At 47.7% G+C, this 18,337-nt stretch overlaps 1 protein-coding gene across 3 annotated transcripts in view; it reads right to left on the reverse strand.

The window, feature by feature from the left end:
- LOC119450805 (U1 small nuclear ribonucleoprotein 70 kDa) overlaps window positions 1-14,736 on the reverse strand; it is a 45,488-nt gene extending 30,752 nt beyond the window's left edge. For 2 of the 3 annotated variants that reach the window (XM_049666253.1, XM_049666252.1), the window contains exons 1-5: window positions 14,447-14,736; window positions 14,010-14,072; window positions 13,820-13,874; window positions 7,182-7,246; window positions 297-359 (exon numbers count right to left, since the gene is read on the reverse strand). In XM_049666253.1, the coding sequence (XP_049522210.1) occupies window positions 297-359; window positions 7,182-7,246; window positions 13,820-13,874; window positions 14,010-14,072; window positions 14,447-14,590 (390 nt within the window). In that variant the 5' untranslated portion in view covers window positions 14,591-14,736. The remainder of the gene's footprint in view (window positions 1-296; window positions 360-7,181; window positions 7,247-13,819; window positions 13,875-14,009; window positions 14,073-14,446) is intronic. The other variant, XM_037714301.2, reaches the window with a different exon arrangement.
- Between the last annotated feature and the right edge of the window lie 3,601 nt (window positions 14,737-18,337).

The raw sequence follows: 18,337 nt of genomic DNA on the forward strand, positions 1-18,337 counted from the left end.
CTTTAACATTTCTGTAAACCTTAAAAAAGAGCTTGGTCTCACTGATTCCCGTGCGTGTTCAGGGGGGAGGGGTTCCGCCAATGATTACTTTGCACTTTTTCTTATTTAGCTTGCCATGACCAGAAGCAGTGGAAAACGGCTCTTGCTAAAGCACTTCATATATATATTTCCAGCCACGCAAGGGTAAAATTCGGTGCCCGTCGCCTGATCCCAAAGGGCACACGAGAAACCTCCGAACACAAACTTATATGCTACATGCCACCACACCAGGAGATGAAACGACGGCAACTACTCACCTTTTTGATCGGGCCAAACACCTCAAACTCTCGGCGCAGCTTTGACTCAGAAGTGTCGTAGTTCTGAAAATGCACAAGGACAAAAGTAACATTCAGCCTGCTCAGTAGCAACACACATGAATGCATGAACCTACAGGCCGTACCCTTTAACAGCAGTGAAAATTGGTGCTGATTACGGGAAGCACTGCACGTTGCTTCCCACGATACGCGCACAAAAGAACAGAAAACTGGTTGACTTATTGCCAATTCATGATCACGGGCAGTACAACACAACACAAACCGAGGAGTATTCAAACAACACTGCTGAACTTAATCTCATGCTAACGTGAAACAATACCTGCTTGGATTCTTCCTTCACATGTTTTGCATTTACCAAGTCGACACATAGTCTGATGAGCGATCTGACTATATTCATCTCTCGTGGAGCTGGCAGTCCATGAGCACAGTCCAAATACAAGTTTCTGATGATGAGTGAATTTTTTTTTTTTGGCTTTTCCTGGCAAAGCCTTATTGCCTGTTCTCACGTAAAAGCAAACATTCAACATTACTGGGAAATAGTGCTAAACAGAAACCACTCACTGAAGATTAACAGACACAAGCTGTAACTGAGCCCTATACGTAAAGCGTTTAACAATAATAACAAGCGACACATTAGACACATACCAAGAAGTTGAATGTAAATGTACATGCATTCACAATTCAAGGACTTTCTTTTTTTCATCCCTTTTTTGTTACTTCCAGAGACTGATACGAATTTTCTTTTTATTCCTAGTGCTGCCGAGACATCTGTTTTGTTTCCACTAGCAATGACTGTCGCAAGCACTATGGCCTTATATGTTGCATTTGAGTATACTAGAGTGCTTGCTATGTTTTACAAAAGTGTAGTGAACTAAAAAAAGTGAGAGGGTTTAGTGGTAAATGTTGCATTATGACAACCCCCATTGCACTGTCCGATTGCGATTTCAAGCACTAGGCATTGCCTCTGCCCACTGCAGCGGGGCGGGGGCCAGGGTTTTTCCCGTGTATTAAAACCAATTTTAATTCAGTTTGATGAATTTAAAAAAAAAAGCAAAAATCTATCGACTGTAGGAAGTACATTTTTCTTTAAGGTCGCAATGGTTTTTACTTAGCTATTAAAAGAAGAATATCATAATTCTGCAAACTGCATCTACGACATCTAAAGTGAACAGAGGTATGTTGTACACAGCTATCAAATATGGCAATCTATCAGTAGGTCTTTGGTAGAGCTTGCTATAATAATGTTAACAATTTTACATGGGCAGGGGTGGGACTGCCCAAAGTCAGTTTGGCACAATTTTAGGAGCAAGTAAAATTGCGTTTTGGAGCAGTTCGGAGCAGACAAAATTGCATTTTGGAGCAGCTCGGAGCAGATAAAATTTTATTTTAAAGCAGTTCAGAGCAGGCCATTCTGAATTTTCGTGGCATAATGGAATATGGCAGCGCACTTCGACAACACGACGAAACACAGAATAAACCAACACGAAGCTCGTAGTAGAAGTGTGCTTTGTAGAGAGAGCATACTAGAATCTGGAAGAGTGGGTTCTTGTACAGCCGAAAACGTCGGTGGCACTACGATCGCACTATATATTCCCGTGCAGGCGCTCACAATAATAGTTGAAAATGCTAATAAATGTTGATAATAGTTGACAGTATGTGGTCCAATAGACGCGGTACAATTTCTGAGTTACCATATGGCCCTGCAAACCCAGAGAGCCGCAATCAACCCTGGGTTGGTATAGGGCATGGGTTCTCAAAGTGGGTTCCGCGGAACTCGGGCGTTCCGCAGGCCCCTGCTCGGGGTTCCGCGAGCCACTGATAAATTTTCCGTGGTCCCGCGCTCGCCAAGTGGCGAAAACGGCGAACACGAGGTGCGCTTGATGCACAGAACCTCAATTACCTATGCCCGAGTGTCAAAAAGCACATCACAGTGCGTAACGGCAACGCGCGAACTGCGCAATAAATCCGCAAGCAGCTTGTAGCCACCCAATCTTCGAAAACGGGCAGCCATGGGCAGCGCGCCTAAGCTTTCGCACTTGAATCTCGGAGGCTCTGACTTACCACCGTGCGCATTTCTCCCGTTTGTAGATAGGGTAGGTGCCGATAGCGTGCGCACTGATGTTATACTTCGGAGGAATAAAAAAAAACTGATGCGCGGAGCACCACAAGTGCGCGCCGCAAAAGAGCTAAAACGGCGCTAGCGTCCAAAAACGAAGCGATGCAGTCCTCATTGGTATAGTCCTCAGCGGCAATCGTATGCTATACGTGACTGACAGCAACGCCGGAACTCTTCGTGCCTAATTGTGACCTCAAAGCCTTTATTCTTGCGTTAATCGCCGCGCGTAACACCGCGTTGGCGGCTAGCCGCGTGCCTTCATAAGTGCGTAATCGCGATCTATGATCGCGTCGATAACCAGCACAGTTTCGTCCGCAGCAGCGGTTGCGGGAAATAGTAGTTACGTTTTGACGGTGCGCGCGTCGGCTGCGTGCCTTTCGCAGCTGGGTAGTCGCCATCCATGATCGCGTCGATAGCGACCGCGGTTTCGTGCGCACTTGTTGCAGCAAACGGTAGTTTCGTTTTGACTTGGTGAGTGCGTCGGCTATGGCGTCGGCCGCCTGCCTTCTGAACCGCAAGGTCGCCGACCATGATCTCGTCGATAACGGCCGCGGTTTTCTCCGCAGCGGTTGCGGTAAGCAGTAGTTTCGCTTTGACTCAGTGCAAAGCTGTCGAAGATGAAGAGCACCGGCTACATCGCGATGGGCGGGCAATTTGTTGGCGACCAGCTCACTAGCGAAAAAATAATCGGGATGTGCGCGCGGTAGTGAAAAGCGTGTCTCAGATCAAGACGCGCGCCGCGGCCGCGCTGCGATGGATGTCGCGAGGCCTTCGCCGCTGCTAGCTCAATTAAGTCATTGCTAGCTCAAATAAGTCATGAGATGACGAGAACTTCATTCTAGGGTTTTACGTGCCAAAACCAGTTATGACTGTGAGGTACGCCGTAGTGGAGGGCTCCGGATTAATTTTGACCACCTGCGGTTCTTTAACATGCACTACAACGCAAGCACGTACACGGGCAAAAGTTTTTGCATTTCGCCTCCATCGAAATGCGGCCGCCGCGGCCGGGATTCGATCCCGTGACCTCGTGCTCAGCCACGAAACGCCTTTGCTAACTGAGCCACCGCGGCGGGTGCCGCACTGCTCTTGTGCAAAATAGAAACAAGATTTGCTAATTCATTCAGTAAATAAAAGCCTGTTGACGTAGTAAGCATTCATTTATTGTTTTCTTGATACCTTGGGTAATTCGACATTCGGGTAATTAGGACATTTTAATTCGGTTAAATGAAGGGGGGGGGGGGGGGGTTCCTTGGCGCTTCATGGAGCTTAGCAGGGTTCCCTGGAACGAACATGCTTGAGAACCCCTGGTATAGGGTAAAGCTATTCTAATCAGCTTTTATTGCGATAGCAATTATACGGACACACCAGGCACATTTCTGCTGTCACTGTCGCCATCGGCGTCACCGTGATGTTCCGCATAAAGTCCAAGGGCAATAACAACGTCGCCGCGCGCCGCATACTGTTTGTGCGAGTGAGAGCGCTCGAGGGCGGACGATGGCGGCTCAATTTCGCGCGCACAAGGGAGGAAAGCGCGTAGGAAACGGCCGTCATCCGTTGCGCGCAAGGCACCGAGGAAGGGAAGGAGAGGGGGGTTCATTTTGGCGGCTGCTGCGTATGGCGCGGCCGCGCGAGCCCTATCTTGAAAGGCTCCTGCAATGGGGACAGAGTGCGAGTGCTGATAACTTCGTGAGCACTGTGTTTTCGCCTCCTAATACGTGATGAAGCGAGAGGCAACACGAAAGTCAATTCGCTCGCGCTGCTGCCGCGCTTCCACACTGCAGCGCTTTGACAACAAGTTTCCGCGGTCATTGAGTGAGATGCGTTCAGTTTGCTTGTGCGTTGGTAAGCGAATGCTTACAAGTTTACACGGTCGATAAAGCTACTCTCCTTACTTCGTATAGCTGTCTACTAATTTGCTATAGCAAGCGATGCTTCGCCATTCGGGATTTGCTTTGCGCCTCAGATAGAAAGCGCCGTGCCGCCTGGCCCACTCAACCGTATTCTAGTCAACTCTAAATGCAGCCACCCTGTCCATTCCGACGACAACGACCACGCGTACACGGGCCACTTAAATATCCGGTGTTATAAGTGAGAAAATTACAATAAGCTGTACGGGAGGCGCCGTCATGTGGTGCGCGGAATGTGAACGGCTGCGCTCTTTTTCAGAGATCGAATCTGCTCGCTGTTCGCGGCCACTGCCGGGGCACACATGCCGAAGCCGTTCTGGCGCAGTGTGGCGCAATTTCGGCTAATTTTTCGAGTTTGGCGCAGGAATTTATGTTTGTATCAAAATGGCGCAATTGACGCAGGAGTCCCACCCCTGCATGGGCTAACGGTTGCACCTGGCCGGTTATTCAACAACCATACCGTTTCTTTTTTTCTTCTGTACACTGCCAGCTGCTGGCTTTCACCCCTACACCAGCACGCCATTTGCTGGTTCTCCCTACATCAGCCCAATAAAAGCTACAGAGCAAGTGCTTTGTCTGGCGTTCATACATAGCAGGCAACTGAATTGTCGCAAATGGAATCTTTTTGTACAAATTTTATATAAAACCTTTGAATGAATTTCACTCATGCGAAGTTAAACTCGGTGTATCGCCATATTTTTGGAAACATAATTTATCACCCCCCCGCCTTCTCCGTGCATTTTTGCTCGGCAAAGGTGCCAACTGTGCGTAAGCTGTAATATATTACATAATATTTGTTCGCTTTAAAGAGGCCCTGAACCACTCTTTATCGAAGTGGAGAAAGGCATTTGAAGTGAAATAGGCTACTTGAAAAATACTTTTGCTGCAAAAAGTACTTTAATGCGTTCAGCAGAAGCGGAGTTATTGGCAATCAAACACAGCCTCCGCCGTGCTCCCATTCCTTCTTCAATGCCTTGCACTGCGAAGGCTACGGCAAGGTGGGGCGTGGCCGCAATGCTCAGTCTTCGAAATGTCACCGAGACGTGCAGTTCAAATTTCACGTTAGATATTAACGTAAACGCCACGACTTCGGATTTTGGTGCCTACGACGCACTAAATGTAAGCCAAACGCAGTTGTCCTCAGCGAGCTGCAGTGTGCTTAGCTAGTGGACTCGTGGCGGCATCCCGTGGTATCTACGCTGCATAGCTGTCACATGTAAGAGGCCGCCTGTGGCGAGAAAAGACGAAGCTCGCGGAGCGTTCCGAACGGCGCGAGCGCTCGAGGCACACGAACCGAGGTGCAATCCGCAAGGGAGAAGCGACGAAACAGTATTATCGACGTGGCTCTTGGGCTGGAAGGTTGCTTCGTCAGCTATGCTGACGACGGGAGTGCGGAGAGTCTGGCCACGAAGCTCGTGATGCTGGCAAGGCCCAGGCGTAGCTGTAGACCTCGGAGACGTCCGGGCGAAGCTCCTGGGACCAGCTGCTGATGTTCACGGTGGTTCCGGTCCTCTTTGCAAGGATCCCTCTTCCTCGGCCGAGCCCGATCAACCGATAATCACCAGGGCACCGGGCCGCCACGCAGATTGTCGGAGGGCGAGGAACGCTTCATTAGGCCTAACCCGGCAAGTGACACGTCAGCGACGGCTACCGGAGCTCCAGCCACGTACTCGGCCTGGTCAACGGAACCGCGAGTTGTCGGCACTTACGGCATCAGCGACGCCCCAAACGAACAAGTCATGAGGCCTAACCCGTCGAGCCTCCCTGCCACGTCAGCAACAGCGACTGGGTTAACTAAGTTTTGGAGACGAATGAGAGGATGGACCGACTCCAATGCAGCAATGTTTATGCGACGGTCGGCAAGTACAATGACGTTGAAGATTTGGCAAGTCTCCGGCCGGGAGGACACGCGCATCGACGAACTTTGTAAGAACGACCTTCTTGTATCGTCACAACAGTAGGCCAGTGATGCCAGACTTTGGTGTAGGAAACGCCCAGGACTAGCGTAGGCAAAGTTAAGGGCATGTACGTGGATAGATTTATTAGGTTGTATATCTTTTTTAACATTTATTTATGCATTGTGTTTTAGTTCAGTGTGTACTTGAGTTTTTTAGTTTGAGGTTTTTGGTTATGAGGGTGTGATTAAAAATATGCTTGCTGTGTTGCCAGGCGTCTTCCAATCCTATCTTTATTAACACCCGCACGCCCCCGAGATCGGTGACAAAACAAAGCACATCACAATAGCCGAGCGCAGCTACCAATAGCAGCCGCACATGGGAATCCGCTTAATTACGAAATAAAGTGTCCACAAGAGAGTCGGGAGAAGGCTTCTGTTTGAAAAGAGAGCGTTTGAGAGAGATGTAACTTTGCGCTCTCCTTGCGAGCATCCACGTTTCCCCATATGACGGCAAAACTTGGCTGTGATGTTCGCAGCAGCATATGCTACCTGCTGACTATGTTATTTCACCAAGCCCGAGGGGCAGTTCAGGGCCCCTTTAAACAGAATAAGAGATAATGTTCACAGAATAAATCGCTTCAGCAGCTGTCTAAGAGAATGTTTAAATAGAAAAACAAGAGCCCATCAGTAAAAACACGAGTTGCCCCAACTTTTTTATATTTATTTCTAAATGCAGAACCATGGTGTATGCTGCCATAGAAATCCCAATTTTATGACTGCCTTACAATGCGCATGAAATGGGAACAAAACTAGAATGGTAATTGCAAGAATTAAGGCCAGTGGTAAACAATGAGTGACTTCCATTCAAATTTCCTAACCAATCGAACCCCGTTTCACATAGAAGCAAGAGACCTCTCCACAACCATAAATATCTCAAGCAAACTCACAATCCGGGCTACGAAGAGAGTCTTGAATGGGTCTAAGGTGCCTGCACTGTTGTTGTAAGGGTCCCCTGCAAAACAAAGAAAGGAGTCATCAAAGAAATAGTTGAACACTACTCTCCAACTGCAAATGTTCAATGACAAGTGGATTTCTTGACTTATGGGGTTATTTATTACAGTCGAACGCCTCCAGGGCGAAATTAAGAAAAATGAGGGCCCTGGGCTAATGCTCATGTAGACCCCCCTGCTCCTTTCTCTTGGCGGTTCCCCCATCCCACTGCTACACTTCTGTATTATACAAAGTGCGATTCAATGAGATTCATGCGACAGTAATGTGTTAGCATTAGGGGCGCAATCTTGTACGCGTTCCAAAATGGAACGGAGGCGGTCCGTTCCATCGAGCCGCACACAACTGGTCAATTTGAACCGTGAGCCGCACACGATTGGTCAATTTGAACCATGACGATCAAATTGACCAATCGTGTGCGGCTCGATGGAACAGACTGCCTCCGTTCCATTTTGGAACGCGTACAAGATCGCGCCCTAGTTTTCCAGAACACATAGGTAGCCAGTAACACAACTAATGGAATGCGCGCCACGTGTCCGTTCCATGGCCAAGCACCAACAGTGTGGGCATTTCAGGGAACTGCGCTCGCTGCCTCCTCTCCTCTTTCATTGGCGCCGTACACAAACTGACAGTGGGGTTTTCGTTCCATGATCATTCTAATGATAGAAAAGCAGGCTGGGCTAGCTTCCCCAATTCCTGAAGGCCTCACAGTTGCATTCACTGCTCCGGCAGCAACTATTAAGAGAAAACACTCATTAATCATCTAATAAGGTCAAATTTTTAAACCTTTTTATGCTGCACTTTTGAGGCAAATTGGTATAGCAGAATTTAACACCTGCCTCCATATAATCAATCCCAAGTTAAAAAAAAAAGGCTAGTGACGTATAGCCACCCAAATAACCAACCCAAAACCAGAACGAATAACCAACCAAAAGCGATCGACACGCCCTTCCCGCTAATCCAGCGCCGAATGCCTCTACTATGAAATCACCTATATAATGAAGGATTAATTAGGCCCTGGATGAATTCCAATCCTTCATGTGAACTGAGAGTGCCTCTATAACCAAGACCACGCCTGTACAATAGAAAAATTATGGTGTCTCGACGGCAAATTTCTCATTTTATAACAAATGCTACATAGTGATGGACCCCTCACAGACACTGCTCAACTGTGCTAATGTCAACACTAACGACGCACTTGATTGCGCTCTGTGCTAATGTCAGCACTAGCGATGCACTTGATGAGCGTGCCGATATCAGCGAGTGTTGCAGTCTCGCTTCAGGAATCACTCAACTTGTAAGCCGTTTGTAACACAGCAGTGGGTACGGCATTGACGAATATGTAGCAGTTGATGTTCCGACGATCGCTCACATCTTAAAAAAAAAAAAAAAAGAGCCTTCTAGGTCATTAGTGTTCTTTTATGTTTTGTCCACTTGCGCTGCACAAACTCAATTTTCAAGAAGAATAAACCAACTAGCTCGTGAATGAATTCTTTTGGCTGTGAAAATGCAAGTAGTTTAGAATATGGTTGTTTCATAGCAGCAACACTTTTTCGGGCACGCAAGCTGCTCAAGCATAACTGTAATGGGAAGCACATCAGGGTGAATGAAACGGCACGTGATATGTTTCAGACAATGTGGTGCCAAGGATAAAGAGCACTTTCTCGTCCCAACCAAGATCGAAACATGCAAACTCTAATAGTATGACACCAAAGCTCCTGAAGTGGCACAGAGAGAAGCTCCACTAAATGGATATCTGCAACCTATGAACATTAAAATTAGCAAGAATCCTGCCGTCACAAACGGGGGAGTACGGGTACGTCACAGTAAACATTTCTTGAGTTGTGGTATACATACGCACTTTATTAACAATGACAGAGATTAACAAGCGACACAGGTTCTCAATCACAATGACCTTTTTAGCAACTTCGAAGCAACATTGCTTTCCGCTTATGGCTGGGAATGGTGTTTACAAATGTATTCTTGCACCATATTGGGATGGCCGATAGCCCAACATGCAGTGTAGGTGTGAGGAACCATTGAGCAGCTGTTGTGTACCTGTCCCCGGTATTATGTCCAATGCCTCTCTGCCTCCGGACAACATTAAACCAGCTAGACCTAAGGTCATTTTCCGAGTCTGAAATACTCGGGCCACGACCACGTCAGTTAATGGGGCAAAAAGATATTCACACACTAGTGCAGTTCTTGAAGTGGACCGGTCTAAGTGGTCATTTATTGTCCTCCTGCGCATCCTCTCACATTGCATGCACTCTAACTCTTTCTGTTCTCCCCTTACCCCAGTGTAGGGTAGGAAACCGGATGTTTGGTTCGTTGACCTCTCTGCCTTCTCTCTAGCTGTTGCCAATTTGGCCTGCTTCAGGAACTTAGGAACTTGTTCTAAGCCAAGCACAGTGAAAAGCTTTATGACAGTAAACACGGGAGCGCGTGCTGCTGGGTACAAGTAGAGCATTGTAGCGAGGGGCTGGCGCACTCTCATTGTGTAGAAACTAGGAGAGCAGGCTAGCCTCTCGCTGGAGTGCTCTGCTTCTATTGTGCGGCACACACTCCCAGTGTTTACTGTCATAAAACTTTACAGCTCTGTCACATGACAACTTGCACTAACACAAGAGGGCAACACAGGTAATATCACAATTTCCTTTTTGTATGCATACTGTGCAATCTTGCCTAGCTCCAACACATTTACAAGTTTTTCGAGAACAAAATTCATTTTTCACAAATCTTGATGCACCATTGATAAAATTGTAAAATGAGCGTGAACTTTGCAAAAAATTCGGGAGAGTTTGCAGCTGTGCAAGTGGAAAAAAATCCATTTAGAAAAATCTACTTTCTCTTTTCAAAAGCCATGCTTGAAGTATAAACCGCATACACGCGATCTTGCGCAGGACAGTGACAAGCGACGCGATGGAGATGGCTGTCGCGTTCGCTCGTCGCCGACAAGTTGTACTGCATGCGAGCAACGATTTTGAGCGACGTTTCCCCGGTGTTGCCGGTATGAGGGCAGCAAATACGCGCTGAAACTGGCATGACGCATGCTTTATTAATTTAAGTTGATGTGTTTTACTGTAAAGAGCAGCATAAATAATTCTAAAGGTCTTGCACTAGGTTCTTATCCTTGCACGTATCAAGATTTAAATGTTCGCTAGTTCCGAGCCACAATCAGTAGTACTTGACGGATGTACTATCAGCGTCAAATGAAAGCCGAACAGCAGAGCACGTGCCACCAGCACTGTTAACATTATAGTGCGCGCCATCCTGTCATCACCACTGACAGGCGAGCACATCCGGTGTGGCAGCACTGCGCAATCCCCCTATAGTTCGTTATCTTCACTTCTGTTCCAGTTTTCGTATGGTGATAGTGGTGGCCAGCATGAGCGTGCCAAGCGCTTTTCGTCGTATCGCTCGCAGTTCTTCGCTTTTACTCCAGCGCTGCATTGCAATCAGCGTCGGGGCACGATGAAAGGAAAAGATAAATTTAATCGCTTTGTGGTTGATTTCAAGCTATCGTCTTTTCTTGTTCAGCAGCACTGCTTTTGCTTTACCTGCACCGTTTTTGTTTTTGGAGATCCAGCCGGAAACAATTAATTTAACCTGAAAATGCCGAGTGTTTCCTTCGAAGAGAGAGCACGCATTATTTCTCTTTACCAGCATGACGTGAGCCAGCGTCAAATTGCCGCCATTATGAATCGACCTTTGTGTACTGTTAATAGAATTTGCCAGGCATTCCGGGAAGAAGGACGCCTCTGCAACCTTCCCCGTGGACACAGGCAGCGGGTGACGGACAGTGCGAAGGACCTACTTATCAAACAAGCAGCAAAAGAGGCACCGTTCATCACAGCTCAAGAGATCAAAGACAGCTTAAACCTCTCCGCCAGCACGTCAACGATCAGACGAGAATGGCCTGCGAAGCCGTGTGGCACCCCAAAAGCCTGCCCTTTCGGAAGCCAATAAACACGCAAGACTTGTGTTTGCTCAAGAACACGCAGCGTGGGCTGTGGAGGACTGGCGCTGTGTCATGTTCACCGACGAGTCAACGTTTTGCACTCGCTGGGACCAGCGTCAGAGAATTTGGAGAACTCGCAACGCCAGGTATGACATTCACACAATTTAGCACGTCGACTCTTGTTTTTTGCATGATTGCTTTAATGCAATGTAGATTATTATTTTGTATTGCAACTCGAACATGAACCCGCACTTTGGTATATTCAATATGACGCTATATATTTATAGGGCACCGTTATTAAGCAACCGTTTCAGCCATCTTTGATGACAAAAGTTACCGCAAGGCTTGAAATAATGGTTTACATTCCTTTTTCAGATTTGAGCCCAGGCACATACAGCACGTGGCAAGCAGCAGCCGCTGCTACGTCAGCGTTTGGGGCGCGCTGTCTAAGGAGAGCCTTGGACCACTGGTTCGCTTGCGAGGAAAATTCAACGCAGCGACGTATTGTGATTTAATCGAAAGCGTCGTGCCTTATGCTCTCGACGGGCCGTTCCCTGACGGCCTCTATTTCTTCCAGCACGACCGCAGCCCTATCCACATGGCAAAATTAACAACGCGCGTGCTGGAATAGCTGGGAATGATGCTCTTAGAGTGGCCTCCACAAGGCGCTGACATGAATATCGTCGAAAATGTGTGGGGCGCCATGAAGAATGCACTCTCGCGGCGGCCAATTGCGTGCGGCCCTCAAGACGCGCTGTGGGCTGCGTAAAAGAGGAATGGGAACGGCTGCGAGCGAGCGATTTTGTGGATCGACTCTTCAACAGTCTTCCGCGAAGAATGAGAGCCGTCGTGGCAGCTGAAGGTGGCTTCACCAAGTACTAAATTTCAGTGAGCAGTTATATTCTCGCGGAAACCATCGCGCCTTCACTCCGGCAAAGTCTCGCTGAACACCGATGCTTATTTTCAATAAAGGCTTCTTCCTGTTTGTTCAGCCCTTTTTCATTCATTTATTTACAGTAATTTGAGCCTTTCTATTTCAAGGAGCACTGACACAAAATGTCGAAGGCGAGATATTCAGTGGAATAGATTTGTGAGGACACACATGCATCATCTAAGAAATATCAGCAGATAATATAGCCCTAGAACATATTTAAAATCAATTTTTAAAGTGCGTACGTGTCGTGCTATTGCATGCTTTCCCAATCCTTGGTTTCCATGTAAACAACCAACCACCACCAGCGTCACGAGTTTGTGTTGGCTGCCACGATCCTTCCTAGCAGAGACCTTTTCAACGGAAAGAGGCGGAAGGCATGCACGGGAGTACAAGAACAGACGTCCTTGTCTCAGCGGGTGCTCACGTAGCCAGCTATGTTTACACAGAAACCACACGCTCTCTCAAACGGAAACTGCGACTGAGCACTACAAAACCGTCTCCAAAAAATTAGCCGTCGCGCGCTCGAGCAAATGAACTTTGCAGCCGTGATGAGTGGGTTGGTAACTACTTATTTCAATAGAAAAACCAAGATGCAAATTTTTTGTGTCAGTGCTCCTTTAAGTGGACCTTTGTTTCGAAGTGTAATTATAGTGTGCACGACCTCCGTGTCACGACTTCACGCAGCAGTTAACTTTAATGTCAAGATCTTTACCAGACATATTCATTCTTTTTTCATATCGTGCCCAGACACCGACAGCGCCCCAATGCTGAAGCGGAGCGCTGCAACTCGTATCGTGCCCAGATGCCGACAGCACCACAATGCTGAAGCGGAGCGCCACAACTAAAAACCAACCACAAGCGATCAGCACGCTTATGCCGGCAACCGTAGCAGCTGCGAGCGATATACCGCAATGCGCAGGTTTGCCGATCGAATGCATGAATGTTGCAGAATTTTCGCTTCTGTTTTCTTTTTTTTCTTCCTTTCAAAAATCCGAATGGGAACACAGGCAAAAAAAAAAAAAAATAGCACTTCAGTGGGGTGGCGCTGTGCTACCAAACCGGATGTGTGGGCCTGTCTGCGCCGATGACTGGACGGCGCGCACTATGCTGTTTCTAATGCTTGTGGCACGCGCTCCGCTGTTCGGCTTTCATTTGACGCTGATAGTACATTCTCTTCCGGCTTTGCGCTATTGGCTAGTCGTTCATAGCACTTCCGGGCGACAAGCGACGAATTCTAGATTTCCAGAACCGAGCGATCGAGCGACCTGTTCGGGCACAAAATCGCTCTCATGCGGTTTGGGCTTGAATTCAACCTGAACAATACAAGTGTGTAGATACAGTACACTCAATTCTGCATCAGCAGTACCCACCACTGACCTAGCTCGTACACTCACATGCATGTGGGGTTCAAGCACAAATGCATAGTCAGAAGTGCACAATGCCTCTGTATTCTTACCTATGCCCTTGCATTCACAGCACAAACCATGGTCACACAACTACAGGGCCAAGAAGCAAGCAATGCACATATAGCAATCAGAAAACTTTCGCTATCTTCCTCTCTTCACATAACACGACTGGCCGCTGATACCTCATCGTTCAATAACCGCTGAATACTTAATGGCTGATGGAAACGGCACGCACACAACCACCTGTGCAGCAAGTGAAAGCGAAGGTATACTTACATAGCGCGATGTCTTGCTCTAGTTTGTAAGCCACTTGCTCTGCCTTCTCTCTCCTCTGAAAAGTAACAACACTCGTCACACCTTCGAATTCATTCCCGCAAACATAGATGCGTCCTCAGAAGCTAACTTAAACATGTAAGCTCGGAGGACAAGCGTACCGGTCACGTACTGCGTGCCAGACAGCGCTTACCTTACGCTCGATGCGTTCTTCTCGGGTCTCAACGCGCGTTGGAGGTGGTGTGTCTTTCGGGTCCTGAAACACAAACGCAGCACGATAAATGCGAGAGCAAAGCCGTCGCCGAGGCCATGCCGTCCAGATACATCTCTGCGGAACTTTGACCACGGAGATGAGCTCTGCGAAGCGCCAGCATCGTTAACGGTTCTAGCACTACCGCTGTTCCACAAGCAGGAGGAGGAGAAGTTTTCTAGGTTTCTATAAAATTGAACTCAAGCAGCGGAAAATCAGAATGCACACAGCAACGGTAGGCTTAGCAGCCGGGCACCTACGGCGCAGAATGCGGTATGCAGATCGCGAAATTAGCACTTCGCACGTCGAACATGCCAACAGTGGATACATTAAAACACGAACGACAGCGTGCACTGCGCGAGAACACTGTAGGCTCTCACCTCGAATAAATTCAAGTACTTCGATACGCCGGTATAGGTCCCCTGGGTTTTTTCATGGGGTAGTTTGTCCGTCGGCGGCAAGTAGGGGATGGGGTCTCGAGGAGCGAAGAGCGCCAAGAGATTCGGCGGGAGGTACTGGGTCATTCTGGCAGCAGTACGGTAGGACTCAGCGATAGTCCACGATTATTTTTCTTTTCTTCACGGCCGCTGATCGCGACGCATCGCGCGAACAACAATCCAAGAACTGAGTGTACAGTCGTGCGCTGAAAGTAGTGCGGCAAGCACATTCGCCGCGTGTCACTGCGTGAGGCCCACTTAGGTCTCCGCCTCAGCAAATAGTACAAAGAATCAGCAGATTTGATAAGAATATGTATTATCAAGCGTTGAATTTTTAAAAATAGCAATTAATTGACAAATGTTATGAAAAAATTTACCAAGCCACCGCAGGCCGCTTTGATGCTTTGATGGGTGCGACTGTTTTCACAACAAATCTGTGAAGGGGCGGGGCCTCACCTCCCAATGACGTATCACCATTTTCTTTCTTTTTTTTTTTCGACGAAGACGACGACGCTCGAACGCATGAATGCAAGCTGCGGAAGCGTAGCTGTATGGCCTAGTTTTTTTATTATTATTATTATTTCCGGACATTCGGCAAACACATTAATGCAAACTACTGCATCAGCTGACAATATTCACTTTCCCACCGCTGAAGAAAAAAAAAAGAAAATGATTATATGTCATCGAGGCGAGGTCACGCCCCTGCACGGATTTGTTGTGCAAAACAGTCGCACCCTGCTTTGATGATGGCGATAATTAGGGGCGCGATCTTGTACGCGTTCCAAAATGGAACGGAGGCGTTCCGTTCCATCGAGCCGCACACGATTGGTCAATTTCAACCGCGACGTTCAAATTGACCAATCGTGTGCGGCTCGATGGAACGGAACGCCTCCGTTCCATTTTGGAACGCGTACAAGATCGCGCCCTAGGTGGCACATAAGTGGTGTCCAAAACCGGCGACGTGTTTCTGGCTCTCTCAACCACGACCTCAGTAGGTCGTGCTCTCAACTACTCTCAAGCGCATCCGGGGCGCGTATTTCTATTGGTGCGCCCACGAACAGCGCTCGACAGCTGGCGCCACGCTGAGTGGTTACGGCGCTCGCTTCAGGATTATGGATACGCGGGTTCGAATCCCGCCCTGGCTGGAATTTTTTTTTTCTTAATATCACGCTTTTCCTTTTTTTCCCTCTCTGTTTGCCAGCGCGGTCGGCCGAACCCCGGTGCCACGGCGGAAGCCGTGGTGCCGGGCGCCGTTATGCATGCATGCATGTTTAAATCTATTTTTTTATAGGATGGAACATTCTGCATTTTAAACTCCCACTATGGCTGTTTATTTAAAAGTAACGCTTTTATTTGCGTACTCTGCCGGGGTTTTGTGACCGTGTATAATTTAATCACTCTTTCTGCACATGCGTGAGGAACACTGGTTGCGAGACTGAAGTAGCGAGCAGGTTGCGAGAGAGAAATGTAGGGACTTTTGGTAACGTTTGAGCTTTTGGCATGGAGGAAGGAAATTTGCTTTTGAGCCGCTATTCTGGACCATAACCTCCTATATACAGGAGGCTATGTTCTGGACCTTCTGGACATTCCGCCATTTTCTTCGAGGCGTGACGTAGCCGCGACGCTTACAAAATGGCGCTGATTTGCTTTCGTAACGTGACGCAAATTAGACGTTTCGCCTAAGAAACTGTAATGTAGGAATTGAACCTAGCGTTCTTGATAAAGCAAAACAGTTTTGCTCCCCAGTAAAAATAAAGCAGCTAGCTCAAAGCGTACGATTATTCCATCAAAATCGTTTCTCGCTTCTGTCGTCTGCATGCGCACAAGCTGTCGTCTGCTTCATTTATTAGCTAGGATGGGTGTCCTCGGGAAAGGGAATGAGTCATCGTATATTGGCGCCCACGCGCTTGCTTTCTACCTTGAGACAACATAAGCGACCTAACAGTGGTGATGAACCCGCGCTCTAGGCCGCGTTATCGCTGTCTAGTGAAACGCAAGTGACTCAGCCGGACTCGTCTGGCTGAGAAGCGGCCGAATATCATCGATAGCGTTGCGCGCGCCACAGGCATCTGCTTGCGCGACGCAAGCCCCGGCACTGCCATCTCTTGTTCACTCCGCTGCTTACTCGCAGCGCGATAGATGGATGGATGGATGAGGCTGAACTATAGTGCCTAGAATATACTGGAACGAACAGGATATATATATATATATATATATATATATATATATATATACGTGTGTGTGCGTGAACAAAGGTTCAATATAGCTGAACCCTTTAAATCGGGCGGTGGCATACGCCACTTAGCCGTGACTATTATATTTTGTACTTTGTGGTGGGTGAAATTTCACCCCTGCCTTGATTTTAGCCACCAATCAGATAACCTCCGTTTGGTTATTTCTACCCGCTTAAAGTCTATTTTGTCTCGGACAGTGGATGCAACGTACAGTCCACTGGCGAGAGGAAACTTCAAGGCGCCGCCTTGTGTACATTTCTTTTTATAAATTAAAACGTCGCCGTTGTCAAAGCCTTTGATGACGCAAAAAGTCATTAATATTTATTATGATACAAACGCAGTAGTGAAAAGTGCAAAAGGTTCCAGAAAGTTTGTTAGTTTTCAACCAATATTATTTCAAATAAACGTGTCTTTAATAAAAATGACGGTTCAAAACACAAATTCCAACACCACTCGAGAGCGATGCAAATGCTATGAGCACGCGTTGTGAACAAAATATTTTCATGGCCCCAAATAAATGACAGGGAAAATGCGGCGACACGCATGCGCATGCCTCTCGACTGCTATTGCATATGGCTGCTCATTACCATAGTTCGCGCGGCTCGTCGCACCACAAATAGAGTTAGTATAGGAAAAGCTGGGCAAGAAAATCGGGGACAGCATAGGCGCCGCCATGTTGCTATGACTCATTTTTGTAGCACTAAACATATTCAAAATATTATGCAAAAGGAGAGCTTTTCCTCTATTGACCCTTTTCGCGACGCTCCCGTGGGCGCTGCCATGTTTGATCACGTGGTGACGCGTCCATTGCTTGCCTCAGCGGCCTCCGTTGCCTCCGCGTTTACAATGCAAGCGCGTGACGCCGGCGCGGCGCAGCAAACCTCTGTTTCGACGCTTATCGTAGACAGTGACTGCGTGCACGACACGAAGCTTTGGCCACAGCTTTAGAGGACATGTAAGTGCTTTCAGAGCTCATTACGCCTTGTCCAAACGGCGTGAGCAGCGTATACGGTGCTTGTACTAAAAGCGGGGCTAGAAATGTATTCCAAGCTGTCGAAACTTTCCGCTTATGAATTAAATCGGGATCAGTGTGATCTGCGTTCTTTATTTGGTAAACATTTTGAACCAGCGGCTTTCATATTTCTGACTCAGTAAAGTTCCTCGGTGCGGCCACTATCTGATTGTTTATTTTTAGCGTAATCACTCGCGCGTATGCTCTGCTGCGATAAATTTGTTCTTGCTGCGCACAAAGCTTGGCATTTAAATGTTCTGTACTTTGTGGTAGCCCGTAGCAAAGACGGATTATCGCTAGTCCCTCGCTTACTCTGTGGAGCATCACGTTCCAGCATTCGTGTCTTGTCGGTGTAGCCACCGTCACTCATGCTCCGGCACATTGATTCAAGTGTGCGCCTATTCACTCACACGTTAGCGATAGGGTGGGCGTAAGTTTTCGTGCGAGTAAGGGTGGACGTGTGTAGATAACGTGCGGGAAACTTACAATGCCGGTAAGTGGCACTACTTCATTTTGTAACGAGCGGTACTCACTCCCAAGTGCCGACGTTCCGGAATTGAAGTCCTTTCTTTGGAGGTTAGCTATACA

This window comes from Dermacentor silvarum, chromosome 4, assembly GCF_013339745.2.
Source record: "Dermacentor silvarum isolate Dsil-2018 chromosome 4, BIME_Dsil_1.4, whole genome shotgun sequence".
NCBI lineage: Eukaryota > Metazoa > Arthropoda > Arachnida > Ixodida > Ixodidae > Dermacentor > Dermacentor silvarum.